General features: G+C 40.6%; 1 protein-coding gene across 2 annotated transcripts in view; it reads left to right on the forward strand.

The window, feature by feature from the left end:
- Window positions 1–7,736: 7,736 nt before the first annotated feature.
- Window positions 7,737–18,084, forward strand: part of Klhl6 (kelch like family member 6) — a 68,362-nt gene continuing 58,014 nt past the window's right edge. For both annotated transcript variants that reach the window (XR_006855720.2, XM_046462602.2), the window contains exon 1: window positions 7,737–8,122. Coding sequence is in view for 1 of the 2 variants with exons in the window: in XM_046462602.2 (XP_046318558.1) it covers window positions 7,830–8,122 (293 nt within the window). In the remaining variant the exon portion in view is untranslated. The remainder of the gene's footprint in view (window positions 8,123–18,084) is intronic.

An 18,084-nucleotide genomic window follows, 5' to 3' on the forward strand; every position in this document is an offset into this window, starting at 1 on the left:
TAGGTCATCAGTTGCCTCTTTTCCTCTGGGATCATCTGCGGACTTGTGCCAGGTTTGGTTTGGTTCACAGCTACCCTTAAGTGGATTTATTAAGGAATAATCCACCTGGGCTTGGTGGTGCATGCCTGTAATCCCAGCATCTTGGGAGGCTGAGACAAGAGGATTGCCAGTTCAAAGCCAGCCTCAGCAATGGTAAGGTGCTAGGCAACTTAATGAGATCTTTTCTCAAAATACAAAAAATTAGGGCTGGGGACGTGGCTCAGTGGTTGAGTGCCCCTGAGTTCAATCTGCAGTACCTCCCCCAAAAAGAAAAGAAATAATCCCTTCTTATTTTGTGGGACATTGTTTCAGGGAGAGGTTGATCAGAACCACATGGTGGGGGTCTTGGGAGCATTTGGCTTTCCTAAATTCAGGTCCTGAAAGGACATTCCAGGGTGACGTTTAGGGACCAGGTTATGTGGCCCTGAATAGAAAGTTTTTTAAAAGCTGTAATTTATATAGAATAAGCCTTTTTTTCTTTCATTTTTTCTTTTTTAGTTTTTAGTTTTTATTTATTTATATGCGGTGCTTAGGATCGAACCCAGGGTCTCACACATTCCAGGCAAGTGCTCTACCGCTGAGCCACAACCCCAGAACACAGAATAAGCCTTTTATTATGTTGACCAGAAGTGAAAAGTTATGCCATGGAAACTGTGTACTGTGTGTGAAATCTGTGCATGAACATAAAGGCTTGACACAGATCTTAGAAAAACAATCTCCTCTGGGATGTGATTCAGTAGTAGAATACTTGCTAACATGTGCACGGTCCTAGGTTCAATCCCTAGTAGAGAGAGAGAGAGAGAGAGAGAAATAATCCCCTTGGGATTAAGTTATGGAACATCTGAATCCAGTTTTGCCCTTAGATTTTGGTTCTGGGCTTCAGCCTTCAGCTCTTCCTCAAGCAACTTCCCAACTTCCTGTTTCTGACTAAGGCAGTCCCTAAGGGACTATTATTCACTATTATTTATGGAGCTATTTATCTTTTGTTATTATTATGATGGGATGTGGTTGGCAGGAGGGGTTGGCCTAAGGGGCTCAGGGCTGGGCATTGATAGACAGGAGCCTAGGAGCACTGGGCAGCCTTGAGTGAGGCAGGAAGGAGAGGCCAGTCCAGGATGCAGGATGGGAATGTGAGAGGCTGGGGCCCTTCCCCTGGGAGCTCAGGATGCACAGGGGAGCCCTAGCCCAAGGTAGAAGGGCAGCTTCTCTGTCCTCTGGGTCCTCAGGTAGTAATTGGAGCCAGAGTGAGGCCACAATCTGGGAGGTAACACTGCTCTTGTTTGAGGCCTGGGTGGATATTCCAGTTACCTTACACTGAAAAGTGAATACACACAAGTCCCAAATATGGTGCTTCAGTAGAGGGTGGATAAGAAACCAATTTAGGAGCTGCAAGTCTTGAGCTACAGTCTCATTTCAGCTACTAATTAGCCATTGGGTAAATAATTGACTTTTTATTTTATTTTTTAAGTATTAGGGATTGAACCCAGGGTCTATCACATGCTAGGTAAGTGCTGTGGCCCTCTTTGTTCTATTTTGAGATAGGGTCTCCCTAAGTTGCCCAAGCTGCCTTCAAACTTGCAATCCTCCTGACTCAGCCTCCCAAGTAGCTGGGATTACAGATGTGCACCATCGGCTATTCTGGCATTGTTTTGTGATGCGTTGTTTGAGATAATTGTAGGCTAGCCCAGGAAAGCTCTAAGGATTTAAGAATCTTTCTTAAATGTGGTCTGCAGGTGACTTGCCTACAACTCCTTCCTATGGGCTCTTATTTGGTCCATTGGAGGCATCTTCTAGTTTCTTCCACTTGCTGGTCTTTCAAATTTCATACTGGAGTCCTCCTTTTCCCTTTTATTAAGCATCTGTGGAACTTCTGACAGATCTACATGCTCTTCTATGAAGCTACATCCCTAACGTTGACAGTTTTGATAAGTATGTATCTAGGACCAAGGTTCTCAACTGGGGGGGGGGGGCGGGATTTGTCACTTAAGGGACATTTGGCAATTACAGGAGACATTTTTGATTGTCACAACTGAGAGAGGACATATCCAGTGGGTAGTAGCAGCCAGGGCTGCTGCTAAACATTCTATAATACACAGGATGGCTACCCACAACACAGAATTATGCAGACCTGAGTGTTAGTGGTGCTATGGTTTGGCAGCCTTCATCTAGAACATACATGTTTTTTTTGGTTTGAATTTTATAAGAATATTATTAAATCTATGCATTGTTTTGCAATCTGAATTCACAGTATTTCTTCAGGCAGTAAAGGAGACTGAGACTCTAAGCAAAAGGAATAAACATAGGTCCAAGGCAGAAAAATGGAGCATATTTAGAGATAAACTATGTAGTTGCAAAATCATAGCAGAAGAATGCCCTGGTTTTGGAGTGAACAAATGAGGTTTGAATCTTCTTTGATGTTAGAGTATGTCTTTTATGAATTCATATACAATCACTTGTCTTTGGTTTGTTGAAACAACACTTGCCATAAAAAGTCCGTTAAAGTGGCTGCCATGAGACTCCAGGGCACATTCATCTGAAGCACAGCGAGCTCAGCCTTCTTTGTCTCATGCTTATTCTTAGGAGTGGTATAAGCCTTCTTCCTTCTCTTAGCACTACCACAAAATATCAATACTAGATGAACAGTGTATTCCTTTTGAAAATCGTTGTCAGACAAAGTGTGTCTGTTTTCTAGTTGCCTGCCAGTGAAGGCCAGTCTTTAGTGGTCAAGAGGAATTTTTTCCTTATCCTGGATCTTGGGCCTTTGCATTTTCTGTTGAATCTAAGGATTCAACCTTGGGGGTGATGGTCTTCCTTGTAAGAGTTCTTATGTATGTCTCTATTTTAAGGGAATTTTAGTGGCAGTTCCACATCATCTGTTGGGTTGGAAAGTAGGGTTAAATCTTAACTCTGTCTCCTAAGATCAAAGAACTGAGTGAGAGAAGAGATGCACTGGGATCCGTGTGACCTCACAGCCATGAGTCCTCTATAAGCCTCAGTTTCTATATTTTTAATTTGAGGAACAACACTACCTACTTTGAAGTATTATTGCAATCATTCATACAGGTAGTAGTTGGTAGGTGCCCTTCAACAGATGAATAGATAAAGAAAATGTGGTACATATATGCAATGGAATATTACTCAGCCATAAAGAAGAATGAAATTATGGCATTTGATGGTAAATGGATGTAATTGGAGACTATTTGCTAAGTGAAATAAGCCAATTGCAAAAAACAAAGGCCAAATGTTCTCTCTGATATGTGGATGCTAACCTACAGCAAGGGAGAGTGGAGAGTGAAAGAATAGAAGTTCATTGGATTAGACAAAGGGGAATGAAGGGAAGGGAGGTGGGATGAGAATAGGAAAGATAGACTTAAATTCCCTATGTTCATATATGAACACATGACCAGTGAAATTCCGCATCATGTACAATGACAAGAATGGGAAGTTATAATCCATGTAGGTATAATATGTCAAAATACACTTTACTGTCATGTATATCGAAAAAGAACAAATAAAAAAAATAAAAAATAGGTAGTGGTTGGTTAAGCACTTGCATCTGGTAGGTTTTCAATAAATATTGACTATTATTATTATTGTTGTTGTTATCCTTTTATTGTCAAATAAAATAGATGTAGAAAATGGCCCAAACAAATAAATAGCTTTGTGGATTATCATAACACACGCACATGCTTGTAAACACCACTAAGGTCAAGAAATTGAGCTTTGTCAACCACTCCAATTTTCTTTTTCATGTGTTTCAGTTCAAAGTCAGCCTGGTAAAGTGATACATTTAGCGTATTCCTTTAAGATTTTAGCTTGGGATATATTTAGTTGGAGGATGCCCCAACTGTTACACCTCAAGTATAGCTGTTAAGGAGGCAGTTGGGTATATAAGTATGGAATTCAGGGAGCCGCCAAGGTCAAGGAACAAGTTTGGGCACAGTCAACATATAGGTGGCATTTAAAGCCATGGAACTGGTGAGGTTACCTAGCATGACCAGCCAGGTGAAGCACAAATGAGGAGTCAAGTTATCACTTGGCTTTGTGCTATAATAATTAGGTAAATATTGATTTCTCCAAATGACCCCTGTCAACTATGAAGTACATAAGGACATTCAAAAAACTGTTTTCTAACTACCACAGAACATCAAAAACTTTGTTCTTTGAGAAAGTAAGAACAAGATATCCTATACTTGTCTGGTGAATCTAAATCACTTTGACACACATAGGCAGGCTCAGTTTCCAGGTCGGATAGAGGGCATCAGATAAAGGGTGTTATGAGAGTCTCTCTTAGATATTGTGTCACACATGAACTTTTGGGGGACACTTCATATCTAAACCATAACATGGTGACAAGGTGGGGATAGATGAGACAGAGGAAAACCCTTAGAGGATGAGTGAGTTACACCATGGACAATTAGAGTTCAATGCTCTGGGGATACTCTGAGAGATGGTGTAGAATATACTTCAGTATTGAACCACCAAGGGACAAAGGAGGGAATGTATCTGTCTACACAATCCTGGCCCTTGGTTGAAGGTCATTCTTGGGAGTTGTAACTCTCTAAGCATTTCTGGTGAGCTGGCATGCACTCGTAGATGAGGCAGAGTGATGCTTTGTATGTGTGTGGGGGTGAATTTTTTGGGGTGACCTTCAGGATGGGCAGAGGGGATACGGCATGGCACCATGGTGGGTGCTTTTGTGTGACCTTATTCACTTTCATGACTTTTAAATGGAGAATAGAGTACTGAACTGCACTGGTTTAGTGGGAAGATTGAGTACATTAAAGTTCATAAAGTGTGTTTTAGCTAACTTTTCAGTGCTGTGACCAAAGAACAAGAACAAATTTCAGGAAGAAAAGTTTATTTGGGCCTCATGGTTTCAGGGTCTCAGTTCATAGACAGCTGACTCCATTGCTGGGGCTCAAGGTAAGGCAGAATATCATGGGATAAAGGCCCAGAGGAAGAAAGAAGCTGCTCAGCTCATGGGTTGGTCAGGAGGAGGGGAGGAGAGAGAGAAAGAGAGAGAGAGAGAGAGAGAGAGAGTCAGTCCATCCTCAGGGTCTTCAAAGGCATTCTCCCAGTGACCCACCTCCTCCAGCCATGCCCCATCTGCCAACAGTGATCACTCAGTCCATTCAAACTAGGATGGACTGATTAAGATACAGCTCTCATAATTCAATCATTTTACCTCTGAATATTCCTGCAGAAACACAGGGGAAGGCTCATAGCAAAACCATAAAAAGTGCTTATTACAGTCCCTGGAACATAGTTAATGTCCATGAATGATAGCCTTAGCAGCAATAAATTAACGTGGGAAGACAATGACTCTTCCTCTGTACCTGACTTAAAACTTTCTTTTATCACTATAATTTGTGTTAAAGGAGACAACTGACTAGAGTCAGAATATGCAATCATGGCTTTGGGATAAAGATTTTTCTTTGAAGCATCCCACTTCTGTGGGAACAGAACCTATTTTATGTGAGATTATAGAGCCAACTAGCCTAGCAAAATACAATTATTTTCTCACTAGTAAAGCTTTTGCCAATAGCTTGTGTGTTTTGTTGCCCTGTAGGGAAGTAAAATTTCCACAGGACAGAATTTGTACCCATGAAGAACATTTACCAGGTCATGCTGAATCTCAGAGTATATCCACGTTGACATAGGTGCCAAACTGATTGTGTTTTATTTTTAATTTATTTTTTACCATTGATCTGATCATAGATATAATCATGCCCTTAGTATATCTCTGTATGTGCTTTCCTAGAGGAAAATGGAAGGGGAGTGGAAGGAAACAGAATCTGCTCATGTTGGAGGAGGGAACATAAAAAATAATAAGGGAATTTGGTAAACAGCTCTGTCATGAATGAGGAATCGAGTTTATTCTTTATTTGAGGTGGGTGGAGCTGAGTGTGGCCAATGTTGTTTATAATTTGAGAGGTTCCAAGAGATAAGGCATGAGAGGGATGGGTTGTGTGCTGTCCTCACCCTTCCTGGAGGATGGAATTAAAATCAGGTAGGTGGAAGTCGAGTCTCCTAGTCAAGACCCAGAGGACAAGAGAGGGTTGTGTGTGCCCTGTGGAGGCACAGGGGGTGGCTCCTTCCCCCTCTGTGTTATTGGGATCTGATTTTGTTCAGCTATCAGATGGTTGTTCCTCAATCTTGGAAAATGTGGTCTAGTACCAGGAGATGAATAATATCTAGTCCCTCCCAATAGCCATAATCCTTCTGTATTTCCTAAGATTGATTTGGAGTGGCCAAGTGGTCCAGAAGTCTGATGGGGATCTTAAGAAATCTTTTCCTTTGGTAAAAAGAGATGGAGGAGACAAGGCCTGCCTGATTTTTCCTCCTGATTTTGGATTGGGATTTTGTGAAGACATGATGTTTGGCACTGTGGAAACTATTATGTGACACTAAGGGGACATCTTCATAGGATGAGAGTAAGGAAGTAGAAAGATGGAAAAATCCTGTGTCCTTTTGCACTGAGATGCTGAATCAAACTTGGGAATCATTGCTTTTGCCTTCTTTTACTATGAAATTCCTAGTATTTAAACCTCTTTTGATAGGCTATTTTGTTACTGAAGCCCAAAGCATCTTCATTGAGAGAACTTAGGATAAAGAATAAAGTTTGGAAGAATATCAAGACCCTGATGTTAGGAGCAGGGATCCATAAAAGAGAGCAAGGCAGAACTGGACCTCCTGGAGAGGACTTTGAATACCTCTGACTGTGGGAAGGGATGGACTCTTATCCATCAGGAGGACTGGCAATATTCCCAACTGCCTGAGGGTGGATGAAAGCAGGAGTAGAACTTTGTTGAGGTGCTGTGGACTGTTGCAGCCATGGCAAGCCCTAAAGTTCCATCTATGGGAGACAGAGGAGTCAGGGCCAACAGGATATTTCAGCCCTGGTAGCTAATGGTGGTGTAGGAAACAGAGGCATTGGAGCCAAACAGGAGTGTTTGAACCCTGACACTCATTTGATCTAAGCTTCAGTTTCCTTAGTTATAAAAAGAGGAAATTCATATCTGCCCCACTGAATTACTATATGGGTTAAGATACACTTAGTCCTATAAATTCCCTAGGATATAGTGGTATTTCAAATGATAGCTATTGCTAAGTAATAGAGACCTACAGAGATAACAAACATACTTTATGACCTTTAGAGACATGGTCTATTGCTGTTTTGTGAGATGGGGCCAATTTAAGACTTGTTAGGGTCATCAGGTGTCAAACTACCCTAACTGGTTTTCTAAGAGAAGACCCTGGGGATGGAGTTTCTGGAAATGATTTCTTTTCTTCCTATAGAAGTATATTCAAAACAATAGACATGTGTTTTGGGTGGGAGACATTAATGACGTTTTTCCTTGAGCAGGGAGGAAGGTGAAGACCCAAGATGTGTAGGGCCAGCAGCATCAGGAATGTTAGAGATAGGTGGGATTTCTCAAAGCACACTGAATACAAATGTAAATAACCAGAGCTTCCTGCTCACGGATGTGAGGTGGGAGATGAACCAAAATAACCACTTCTGAAGAGTGGGAGACTCTGAGAAGCCACCCCTTCTCCCCTAGAGTTCCCTCCTACACGCCCACTCTAAGTAATTTCTAAGTCTGTGATAATTCACAGAAAGAAGAAGAATAGGGAGTTGCTGGCGTTTGTAGTAACAGGATGAGAAAGTGCGAGACTTCCTGTTATGTGCGTGTGACAGCTGGTGATAAGTGGAGGGCCCTGCACAGGAAATCCGCTCAGCTTCTGCAATGTGACCTGCCTGAAACTTGGGCGCTCCTTCAGTCAGGATGTCCATGGCGGGACAAAGGGGATCCTGGACCATGGGCGATGTGGTAGAGAAGAGTTTGGAAGGGCCCCTGGCACCCTCTACAGAAGAGCCCTCCCAGAAAAGTGGAGAATTGGTAGAAATCTTAAATGGGGAGAAGGTGAAATTTGACGACTCAGGACTGTCCTTAATTCTTCAGAGCGGCCTGGAGACCCTCCGAGTGGAAAACGCTCTGACAGATGTCATCTTGTGTGTGGACATTCAGGAATTCTCCTGCCACCGCGTGGTGCTTGCTGCGGCCAGCAACTACTTCAGGTCAGCGCGCCTGGAACCAGAGCCAATCTGGGTGCAGGTTGCAAAGAAAATCAGTGTTGATGTGAAAGCCCAAGCTAGCTAGTTTGCTTTCACATTTATGGTTTATATACATCTATTGAGGTTTGTGTGTATACGTAAAAGTACAAGAAAGGGAGGTATTGAACTTTAGATTTTAGGATGTAGGCCACATTTTGAGAGAGACTGGCATCATTTAAAAGCAATGTTTATAAATAACGGTGAACTTTCTGTGTATATGTATGTCCTTGTTCCAGAGGATGGGATATGACTTAAGTCATGGGGATTTTTTACCCTGTCTTTGTTCTGACTAACATGTTGGAAAAATAATGATGTCTTTATTCATCAACAGAAATAGAGAAAAGGATGTGGCCCCTCTTTTGAAGTTAGCGAGTTAAGGGCCTTTGGGTGTGTGCGGGAGGTGGTGGGAAATTTAGATGCAAAAGGCTCTGGTTCCAACAGATCTGTGGCCTCCACAGTGGGAGGACCTGGCGTCAGGAGACCTGGGTTCCATCCCATTTGGTCTCCTTTTGACCATACGACTGGACGGAGGGGAGTCTCTTAATGTTCTGAATTTTACCTGTCAGATGAGGACAGTGATGATTACCTCTCAGGATTCTTGCAATAATTAAACACGAGGGTGAAAAGGGTCTGACAGAGTGCCTGGCATGTGGTGGACTCTCATATATCTTCATTGAAATTCTTCACCCCATTCTGCTTTGTTCCACTAAGAATTACTTTTTGAGGGTTTACCATGAGCAAATCCCTGCAGTAGGAAAGTGGGAGAATCAAGAACCCAGTGATCACATCTGGATCCAGCATTGTCCACGTGAACAGGGACTCAGGCAGGGAACCAGTCCATGAAGACAGTGTGAATGCAGAAGGTATTTTGGGAATGTGAAAAAGAAATACCTTTATCATTTTTCTTATCAAGATTCTTTTTAACTCTCCGTTCTGGCTGAGGAAATCAAGTATCCTGGAAGGCATTTTATGTTTTTATTTTTTTGAGGTACTTAGGGGAAAAAAATGTCTCTCTGGAATTCAAAGAGCAGGGTTGGCTGGTTATTGTGGGATGGAGTAGCTCCCCTATGTTGATAAGGTAAGGAGATAATCTTGAGTTTGTGGAAATTCGTGCCTATTATACACCCGGTAGATATAGTTATCTGATTTTATTTTTGTAGTGGTATGATAGAGATAACTGATGTCCCCTTTTACAGATGAGGAAATAGAAACCCAACATTTTATATCTGGTCATTATTGCAGCAGGGAATCTGTACATTTTAGAGGTCCTGGTTTTTAATGCAATGCAAGTTTTGGGCTTCTTTTCACAGCCTAGAAAGTAGAGTGCAGTCATAGCCATAAAAATGCGTGGACATAGATAGTCCAATAGTATCAATCACTTGCTTTCACAATTGATCACAGACCTTCTGGGGGTGAATGAAAGCTAATTTTGCTCAATGCCCTGGGTACTTGTTTTAGAGTCATTCTTTCTGTTTTGAGTCACTGGGAAAATGCTAAAATAAAATGTATACCTGGTTAGTAATTTTGTTAATGGCTCAGCCTATGGGACAGGACCACTGGCTGTGTGTCCTCGGCACATCACTGCTCTCTTCTAGTCCTTGGGTTTTATTCTGCTAAACAGAAGGTGTCTGGGCTCAGATCCTTCCAGCCCTGTTGATCGAGGACACTTAGGGCAAGTCTCTGCCAGTCCTCAGAGGAGGTGGTGGCAATGAGAAGTTGGAGGCACACAGGGATGAACTTGTCTCTCCATGTATGCAGAGTTTTTTCCCAAACTGTCTGGTCATGAGGGGAAAGGCCTTCTAATCTTCAGAGCAGTGACTTTAGATCTGTATCTAGGGATTTCCAATGTGGCTTTTCTTCTGTAATGAACAGATATGGAGACAGGATTCTTTTTTCAGTACTACTATTAGTAATGGCTTCTTTTTGTTGAACCTTTTGTGTGGGCCAGCCCTGTGCCACCAGTGTCACATACACTAACCCATTTAATGGGAACAACAATGCAGCAAGGTAGGGATTTCATCCCCATCTTACAGAGGAGGAGCTTAATAAGAAAGTAGCCAAGTTAAGCTTTGGAACGAAGACTGAGATTGAGTCTGACACTGCCTCCCTGCCTCTCCTGCTGTTTCTAAGGTTTTGAAAATCATCTGTAGCTGGGTTCTTCTTATATTCAGACTTAAGAAGGCCAAAGAGGCTCCCCACACAGCCTTCTGGGCTTTGGGAGGGTTTGGAAGCTGGCTGTAAAATTATATAGGCTTTTCCCCCTTTATTTCATTGAGAAAATAAACACTTTGCTCTAAATGGCTGACTATAGTTTACTTAACCAGTCCTGCACCGACAGATATTTGGTTTGGAATCTCTTGCTGCTGTGGACAATGTTGTAACGAATACTCTTATGCATGTGCCATTTCATATGCGTGCAAGTGTATCTGGGGATGCACTTCTGGAAAATGGTTGCTAAGTTAATGCATCTGCAGTCGTAAGAGATTTGGTCAACTTCTGTCGGAGACAGGTTGAATCACTTTATATTCTCCATGATTTTATCAAAATAGAGTAGTATCAAACTATTGAGCTTTTGTATTATACACCAACAACTTAGAGCTGAATATATTTACAGGATATAAGAGATGCTATGGTTTTTTAATACAATGAGGAATGACCAAATCAAGCCAATCAACCCATCATCACCTCAACATTTAACATCTTTTGCAATGAGAACATTGAACTGAGGTTTTGTACCTTTTGGTTATCATCATCCCAAGTTCTTCAGCCCCAGCTCTGCCACCCATCATTCTATTTTCTGCTTCTATTAGTTCAATCGTCTTAGGTTCCACATTTAAATGAGATCACATGGTATTTGTCTTTCTGTTAAACCGTTGAATTTTTGCCAGTTGATAGATGAAAAAGAATATCTCAATTTAGTTTTATTTTTGCATATCTCTTATTTTAATAAGGTCATGTGTTTCAGGGTGATCTGAAGTTCTTCTTTTGTGAACTGTCTCTTTATATTGTCTTTCAAATTATCATGTTTACTTTTAAAAATTAAAATTCATTTTTTTATCAAAGACATGCAAATAGTTAACAAAAAGTCAAATAGAATTATGAAAAACAAAAATTCCTCCTCACTCCCTCTGTCCTTCAGTTTTGCTCACCAGAGGCCACTATTTTCAACTTCTTTTTTTCTATTTTATCTCTATATTTCTTTCTTCTCTCTCTCTCTTCCTCCCCCCCCCGTGTCAGGGATTGAACCCAGGGGCGCTTAACAACTGAACCACATCCCCAGCCCTTTTTAAATTTTTTACTTTGAGACAGGGTCTTCTAAATTGATTAGGGCCTTGCTAGGTTGCTGAGACTTGCTTTGAACTTGCAATTCTGCCTCAGCCTCTCATGTGTCAACAGGCCACTGGGCTCAGCTTATCTCTATATTTCTATAAATACTTATGCTATTTCTTGATTTCTCAATATTAGATATAATATGTTTATTTCAGATAAGAACTTAGCATTTATACCTAACTCCCTTACCATACACTCCCCAATGTCTCTCTTTTTTTAAACTTTGTTTATTTTTTCAATAACTTAGTACCTCACACGTGCTAGGCAAGTGCTCTACCACTGAGCCACAACCTCAGTCTTCTCTGTTGTCTCTTAACATAATGTTATTGTAAACTTTTTGCTGAATCTCTGTTGAGTTTACATGATCATGTTCGTAAATATAGTATTTCCTGTGGAGCCAAATAATACAATATATTTCCTTCCTTGTAAAGTTTTTTTTTATAATTTATTTTTTAGTTGTAGGTGGACACAATACCTTTATTTTATTTTCATGTGCCGGTGAGGATCCAACCCAGTGCCCCATGCATGCTGGGCAAGCGCTCTTCCTCTGAGCCCCAGCCCCAGCCCCTTGTAAACATTTTTGTTTTGTTTGAAGTTACTAGTCCACTCCTGGGCTAGGGATGCAGCTCAATGGTAGGGTACTTGCCCAGCATTTGCAAGACCCTGGATTTGATACCCAGCACCACAAAAAAGAAAAAAAAATCCATTTCTTTTTCCATTTGCTTAGTTTTTTTTTTTCATTTTCATTTGCTTAGTTTTTGAAGTGTCTTTTTCTCACAGTTTCTCATCATGCTCTTTAAGAACCTACCAGTTCCATCCCCACCCCACCCCAAGTTCTCATATCCAACACATGTTTTCTGGACTTGCAGCCCAGCTATTGCCCAGCTGCTTCCCACCATCCCCCAAACTCTCTCTGACTCTCTGCTTCGTCACATAGAGCCTCTCTCTCTTCATCCCCCTCTCTTCTCTCCTTCTTACTCTGATGAAACATATCCTCCAATAACTTCCTAAGAAAGGGTGTATGGAAGGTAAATTTTCCAGGCTTTGTATGTTGAAAATATCTCTATTCACTCGATACAGAGATTGATAATGGTTCCCCAAAGACATCTATGTCTAATCCTGGAACTGTGAATATGCTACTTTAAACGGCAAAAGGCACTTTGCAGATGTGATTAAGTATCTCGAGATGAGAAGATCATCCTCGATTGTCTGGCTGGGCTCAATGTAATCACCAATCCTTACTAGAGGGAGGCAGGAGGATCAGAGTTGGAGTGAGGAGCCATGGCAGTGGAAGCAAAGGTTGGAGTGATTGGCTTTGAAGATGCAAGAAGGGCTCAAGGAATGTTGATAATTTCTAGAAGAAGAAATGAGCAAGAAAGCAGATTCTCTCCTTTAGCCTCCACAGGCAACATGGTTCTGCTGATTCCTGGGTTTGGGCTCAGTGAAACCCATTTTGCATTTCTGATTGCTGTATTGCAAAACCATAATTTTTGTTTTTTCAAAAGCAACAGAATTGGGACTGGGAATGTAACTCAGTGGTAGAGCACTCACCTAGGATCCTAGCATACGTGAGGCCCTGGGTTCAATCCCCAGGACTTGGGGGAAAAAAAAAGCCACCATGCTTGCAGTTTTTCAGTAGTTTGTTACAATAGCTATATGAAATTAATATACTAAGATATAGATTTTTTTTTTTTTTTTGGTGCTGGGGATTGAACCCAGGGGAGCTTTACCACTGAGCTGTATCTCCAGTCCGGTTTTAATTGAGATAGGGCCCACTAAGTTGCTGAGAGTCTTACTAAGCCGCTATGGGTCTGACTAAATTGCTAAGGCTGGCCTTGAACTTGGATCCTCCTGCCTTAGCCTCCCAAGGCACTGGGATTAGAGACATGTACCACTGAGAATTCTTGAAAATAATTGTCCTTCCAGATTTTGAAAGTATTGCTACATTGTCTCTGGATTCCTTTATTGCTATGAAGAAGTTTGATGCTCTTCTGATTTCTGATCCTTTGTCTGTGATCCTTTTTTCTCTCTAGGAAATTTTTAGGATTTTTAAAAAACAATTTTTAAAAAAATTCTAAAAAATTTAGAAAATAGGATTTTCTCTTAAAATGTTTTTATTATAGTTATACATAATATCATCCTGACATAATTATACATACATGGAATACATTTCCATCCTCAGTACTTCCTTGTTTCATGGTTATGTTTATGTGTTTGTCTCTCTCTCTCTCCAGGTATTTTCCTCCAACCACTTTGATATGCATTTAACGGCACCTTTTAACTTGAAGACTTATATCATCTAGTTCTAAGAAATTTTCTTGGGTTTTTTATAGTAATTATCTGTCCACTTTTTCTTTATTCTCTAGTTTTGGATCACCTGTTCAGTTGATATAGATTCCTAATCCTCTAGCTTTCTTCTCTTTTTTCCTCTATTTTTCATCAGCTTATCTTTTTATTTTACTTTCTCCAGTTATATTTCTCAAATTTGTCTTCCCACCTGCTAGGATCTCAGTTTTAATTTCCAAGGGCCCTTTCTTATTTTATGAAGTATTGCTTTTTTTTTTTTTAGAGAGAGAGAGAGAGAGAGAGAGAGAGAGAGAGAGAGAGAATTTTAATATTTATTTTTTAGTTCTTGGCGGACACAACATCTTTGTTTGTATGTGGTGCTGAGGATCGAACCCGGCCCCACGCATGCCAGGCGAGCGCGCTACCACTTGAGCCACATCCCCAGCCCTGAAGTGTTGCTCTTGACAACATCCTGTTCTTGTTTTAATGTGGATTGTATTTTCCTTAATGTCTTTGAGATTTATATATATATATATATATATATATATATATATTTAAAAAAATACTTTTCTTCTGTTCCTTGTGATGGTTCTGCATTTCTATTTTTTCTTTTTAGTCTCTAACTTTTATTTCAAAGGCTATATTCAAATATCTAGTGATCTTTAGATATCAATTCATACTTACAAGTGAAGAGTGAAGCACTAAAAGGCTAATGGATGCTAGGATGGGGGGTGGTGAGGCTTTGCTCTGGAGTCATGGTATTGAGCACACTTTTTGTTGGGAATTTCCAGATATTAGTATTAAAGGTTTTTGCTCTTTGTACCAATCTTTCTAAGGAAAAAATCTCCATATTCCTACCTAGGAAAATATAAGATTCATTGTTTGCTTTCTGGGAAAAGAAGAAGACAGGGTATATCACTTTTTGGGTTTTAGATGTATATTTAATTCTCCTGTTGCTGGTTCCCCTCCCTCCTCTGTGCTTGGGGGCACAGGTTGTGTCAGGTGTTCATGAGTTGGTTAAATTTCTCCAGAACAAACCTTGTGAGTCCTTAAGTGATTGTTCCTTTGACGGGAGGGGTAGGGATGGTGATCTGAGCATAGCGAGATGAAACTGCTTCTTTATACAGAATCTCAACTAGTGCCTGTGTTTGGTCCTATTCTGACCCTCCTCGCATCCCACCTTCGTCTTCTAAGGTGGTCATGCGTACCAGAGTCTTTCTGGGGTTCTCTGGAGAGGACCAGCTCAGGATGTCTTAGTGGCACTTTGGTTTCAGCTTCTTCCATATGGATCTTCTCTGAATTTTTTACCTTCCCAGTTCTCAGGAGGAATTCTGAGATGGCAAGAAGTAGAATTCATTCCAGGCTCAGCTCTATGTCTAGTCTTCTGTGACTCTCAGAGGAGGTACTGATAAAACTAGCTGTCATTCTGTCCCCGCTGCACCGGGCTTTATCTTTGGTATCAGGCATTGCACCTAAGTACTTTATAACAGTATCTTGTTTAATCTTTAAGATATTTACTTCAAAGTGTTGTTATCATCCCCACTTTGCAGAAGCAGAAGCTGAGATCCTGAGTGGTTAAGTAACTTGCCCAAGGTCATGAGCTAGTGGAAGGCAGAGTATTGCTTTGTCCCCCCTCCCCCCACCCCAATTGTACTGGGAATTGAATCAACCAGGGCAAGTGCTCTATCCATGACCCTTAAAACTTTTTTTTTTTTTTTAATCTTAAGACAAGGTCTTTCTAAGTCGTCCAGGCTGGCCTGAAGTTCGAGATCCTCCTGCCTTAGGCTCCAGAATAGCTAGGATATAGGTGTGTGCCACCATGCCTGGCTCTTCTTGCTCTCTTGCATGTGATCATTGGTGATTTTTGCAAAGACCTGCTACTCCTAAAGAACTAAGCAAAATGCAGAGGATGCATATGGCAATAGCTCTTATTACTCTGTGACTAGTTAGATTTCTGTTAGCTAAAGAGATAATGAAACCAATGCTTTGTGATACTTTTTATATGAGGGAGAAAACCTTTTTGGCTACCAAGTATCCCATTGTTTCTGCCACAAACTGTCCCTAAACCAAACAAACACATAGAGAAGCAATTTCAAGAATTTATTTGTGATGCCAGGAGACTAATGGGTGGGAACATGTTAACCAAATAGGGAGTACATTAGTAACTCAGACAATGTATTTCCTTTTGGAAGTCTATTTAAAAGTCTTTGTAAGAATGAGGAAGTTGGGGGGAAAAATGTTTGGTTGAGACGAGAAAAGGGTGAAAGAGATTAAATCTTAAAAAGTAGCCTACTGTATACATTTAAATGTCAAACAGCCAAATGGCAAGATGTCCAAATATTTTTATGGCAGAAAATTTGGGGAAGTATAGATTTAACATCTCTAATATATTCTTTATTTTATGAAACTACTAATATCTATTATAAGTTCACAATAAAGCTGCCATTTGTGTTATGCCTTTGGACAGATCCCAAATCAGTCACTGGAAGGGGTTGTGTGTGCTGCGCTCTGAGTCCTACCTCGTGAAGGGTTTCCATCTAAACCAGGGCTTCTCACCACTTGGGGGGCTCATATCACTACAGAATATGGCATATTATGTGACAGTGGTCTGTAAGTGTCAGAATGGGATGTAATAGTGATAAGGAAGCTGTTACAAGGCTTCCCTCAGTCCCATAGGATGACTGGCCCTTTCTATAGGTGTATAAAAGCTGTCAGGCTGAGACTGAATCCACAGCAAACTCTCTTGTTGCTGCTGATGCCTGAAGTCTTTGCCTGGATTCTGACCCCTGCTGTGTACCTCAGTCTCTGGGTCTCATTCCCTGAGCTTATCCTGAGGGGATTTAGCCCACGAGCTACAACAATCAAGCATAAAGTCAGGAATGAGAAGGGAATTGTGGGTATAGTCCATGCATTTGTTATCATTATTACTTATTAACCAGTGACTGGAAGGCAGAGATTGGGGCAAGAGGCTACTTGTAGGCTATGTTTCCATGTTGTAATCTTTAACTCTTTCTCCATAATGGTGTTAGGTGTCTAGAGAGGAGCCAGCAAGTCTAGGTGATAGAGTAAGTGAAGAAAACAGGAATGAGTCAAGGCTGAGTCTGAATTTAAGAATCTGGCAAATGGTGAAAGCGTTGAGGACTATGGCCGTCATTGTAGGTACATCACCAGTGTCATGTCCTGTATTTTATACTTTTAATATTTCCCAATATTGTGGACCAGAATCAATAAGGTGGTTAATATTTTAAGCATTGGAGCTTTATAATCACTTTCCTGCAATTCCAAAATTTCCAAAGAGCTGCTAGATGAAAAGTTTTTTTTTTTTTAATAATTTATTTGACAACCAAATCTGACTTGAACTGTAGTCATTTGATGGAGATACCTGCCCTAAACTGAGGAAAGGCTACTTATGGCAGCTGTTGATATATTCTCTCCTGTAATGCTAACACATTCAATTAAGTTGTGCTGGAGGTGCTATATAATATTGAATACAAGAATTCTGAATTCCAGAGCACATATGGCTATAAGATTTTTGGGTAAGGGATTATGGGACTTTCTCATAAAGCTCACAGGTTTCATTGTGGTGTTGTCTACCTTTTATTCACATGCATGTTTTTACATATTTGTAAATGTAGTTTTCATACAGTTTTGCATCTTGCTTTGCCCCCTCTCATCATTATGATCTTTTTCCCTATGGTATTCCATAGTTTTGTAATCATCACTTATTTATTTATTTTGCTACCAGATGCATAATATGGAGATCATTCTCTCTCTGTGGACATTTAAGTTGCTTCCAAAATTTTGTTTTTATAAATGATGCAGCATGATAATCTTTGTATTAAGTATTTTTTTGTAGTTTAGAATATGGAAAGGCTGACATTTTTTGAATACTTACTACATGTCAGGCACCTTGCTTTGCTTTGATTTCATTGAACCCTCACAACAACAATCTCAACAGTTAGATAACTACAATCTCAACAGTTAGATAACAAGTATATAGCATGGTCTCCATTTCACTTTCAGTGGAACTCACTTGGATAGGAAGAATGACTTTTCCATGGGGAAAACAGATCTGAACCCAGAGGACAGAAATGTGGCTAGTAGGGTGTTTTCCAGTGTAAGACCATTAAGTCTCCCCAACCCCTATGCACCTAGTGTGGGCTGCATAAGCTGAAAATGAGGAGAAAATGTAAAAAGTACCTCTCTGTGCAGGTACACACACGCATGGGCAGGATGCTGTCAGAGCATTCATCCCAATTTTTGTCTGAGGTCTCAGCAAATAGACCCCAAAGCAACAAAGACCCAGCATG

Source organism: Marmota monax, unplaced genomic scaffold (assembly GCF_021218885.2).
Source record: "Marmota monax isolate L192 unplaced genomic scaffold, Marmota_monax_Labrador192_F-V1.1 WCK01_AAM20220418_F8-fsc00100, whole genome shotgun sequence".
In the NCBI taxonomy this organism is placed as follows: domain Eukaryota; kingdom Metazoa; phylum Chordata; class Mammalia; order Rodentia; family Sciuridae; genus Marmota; species Marmota monax.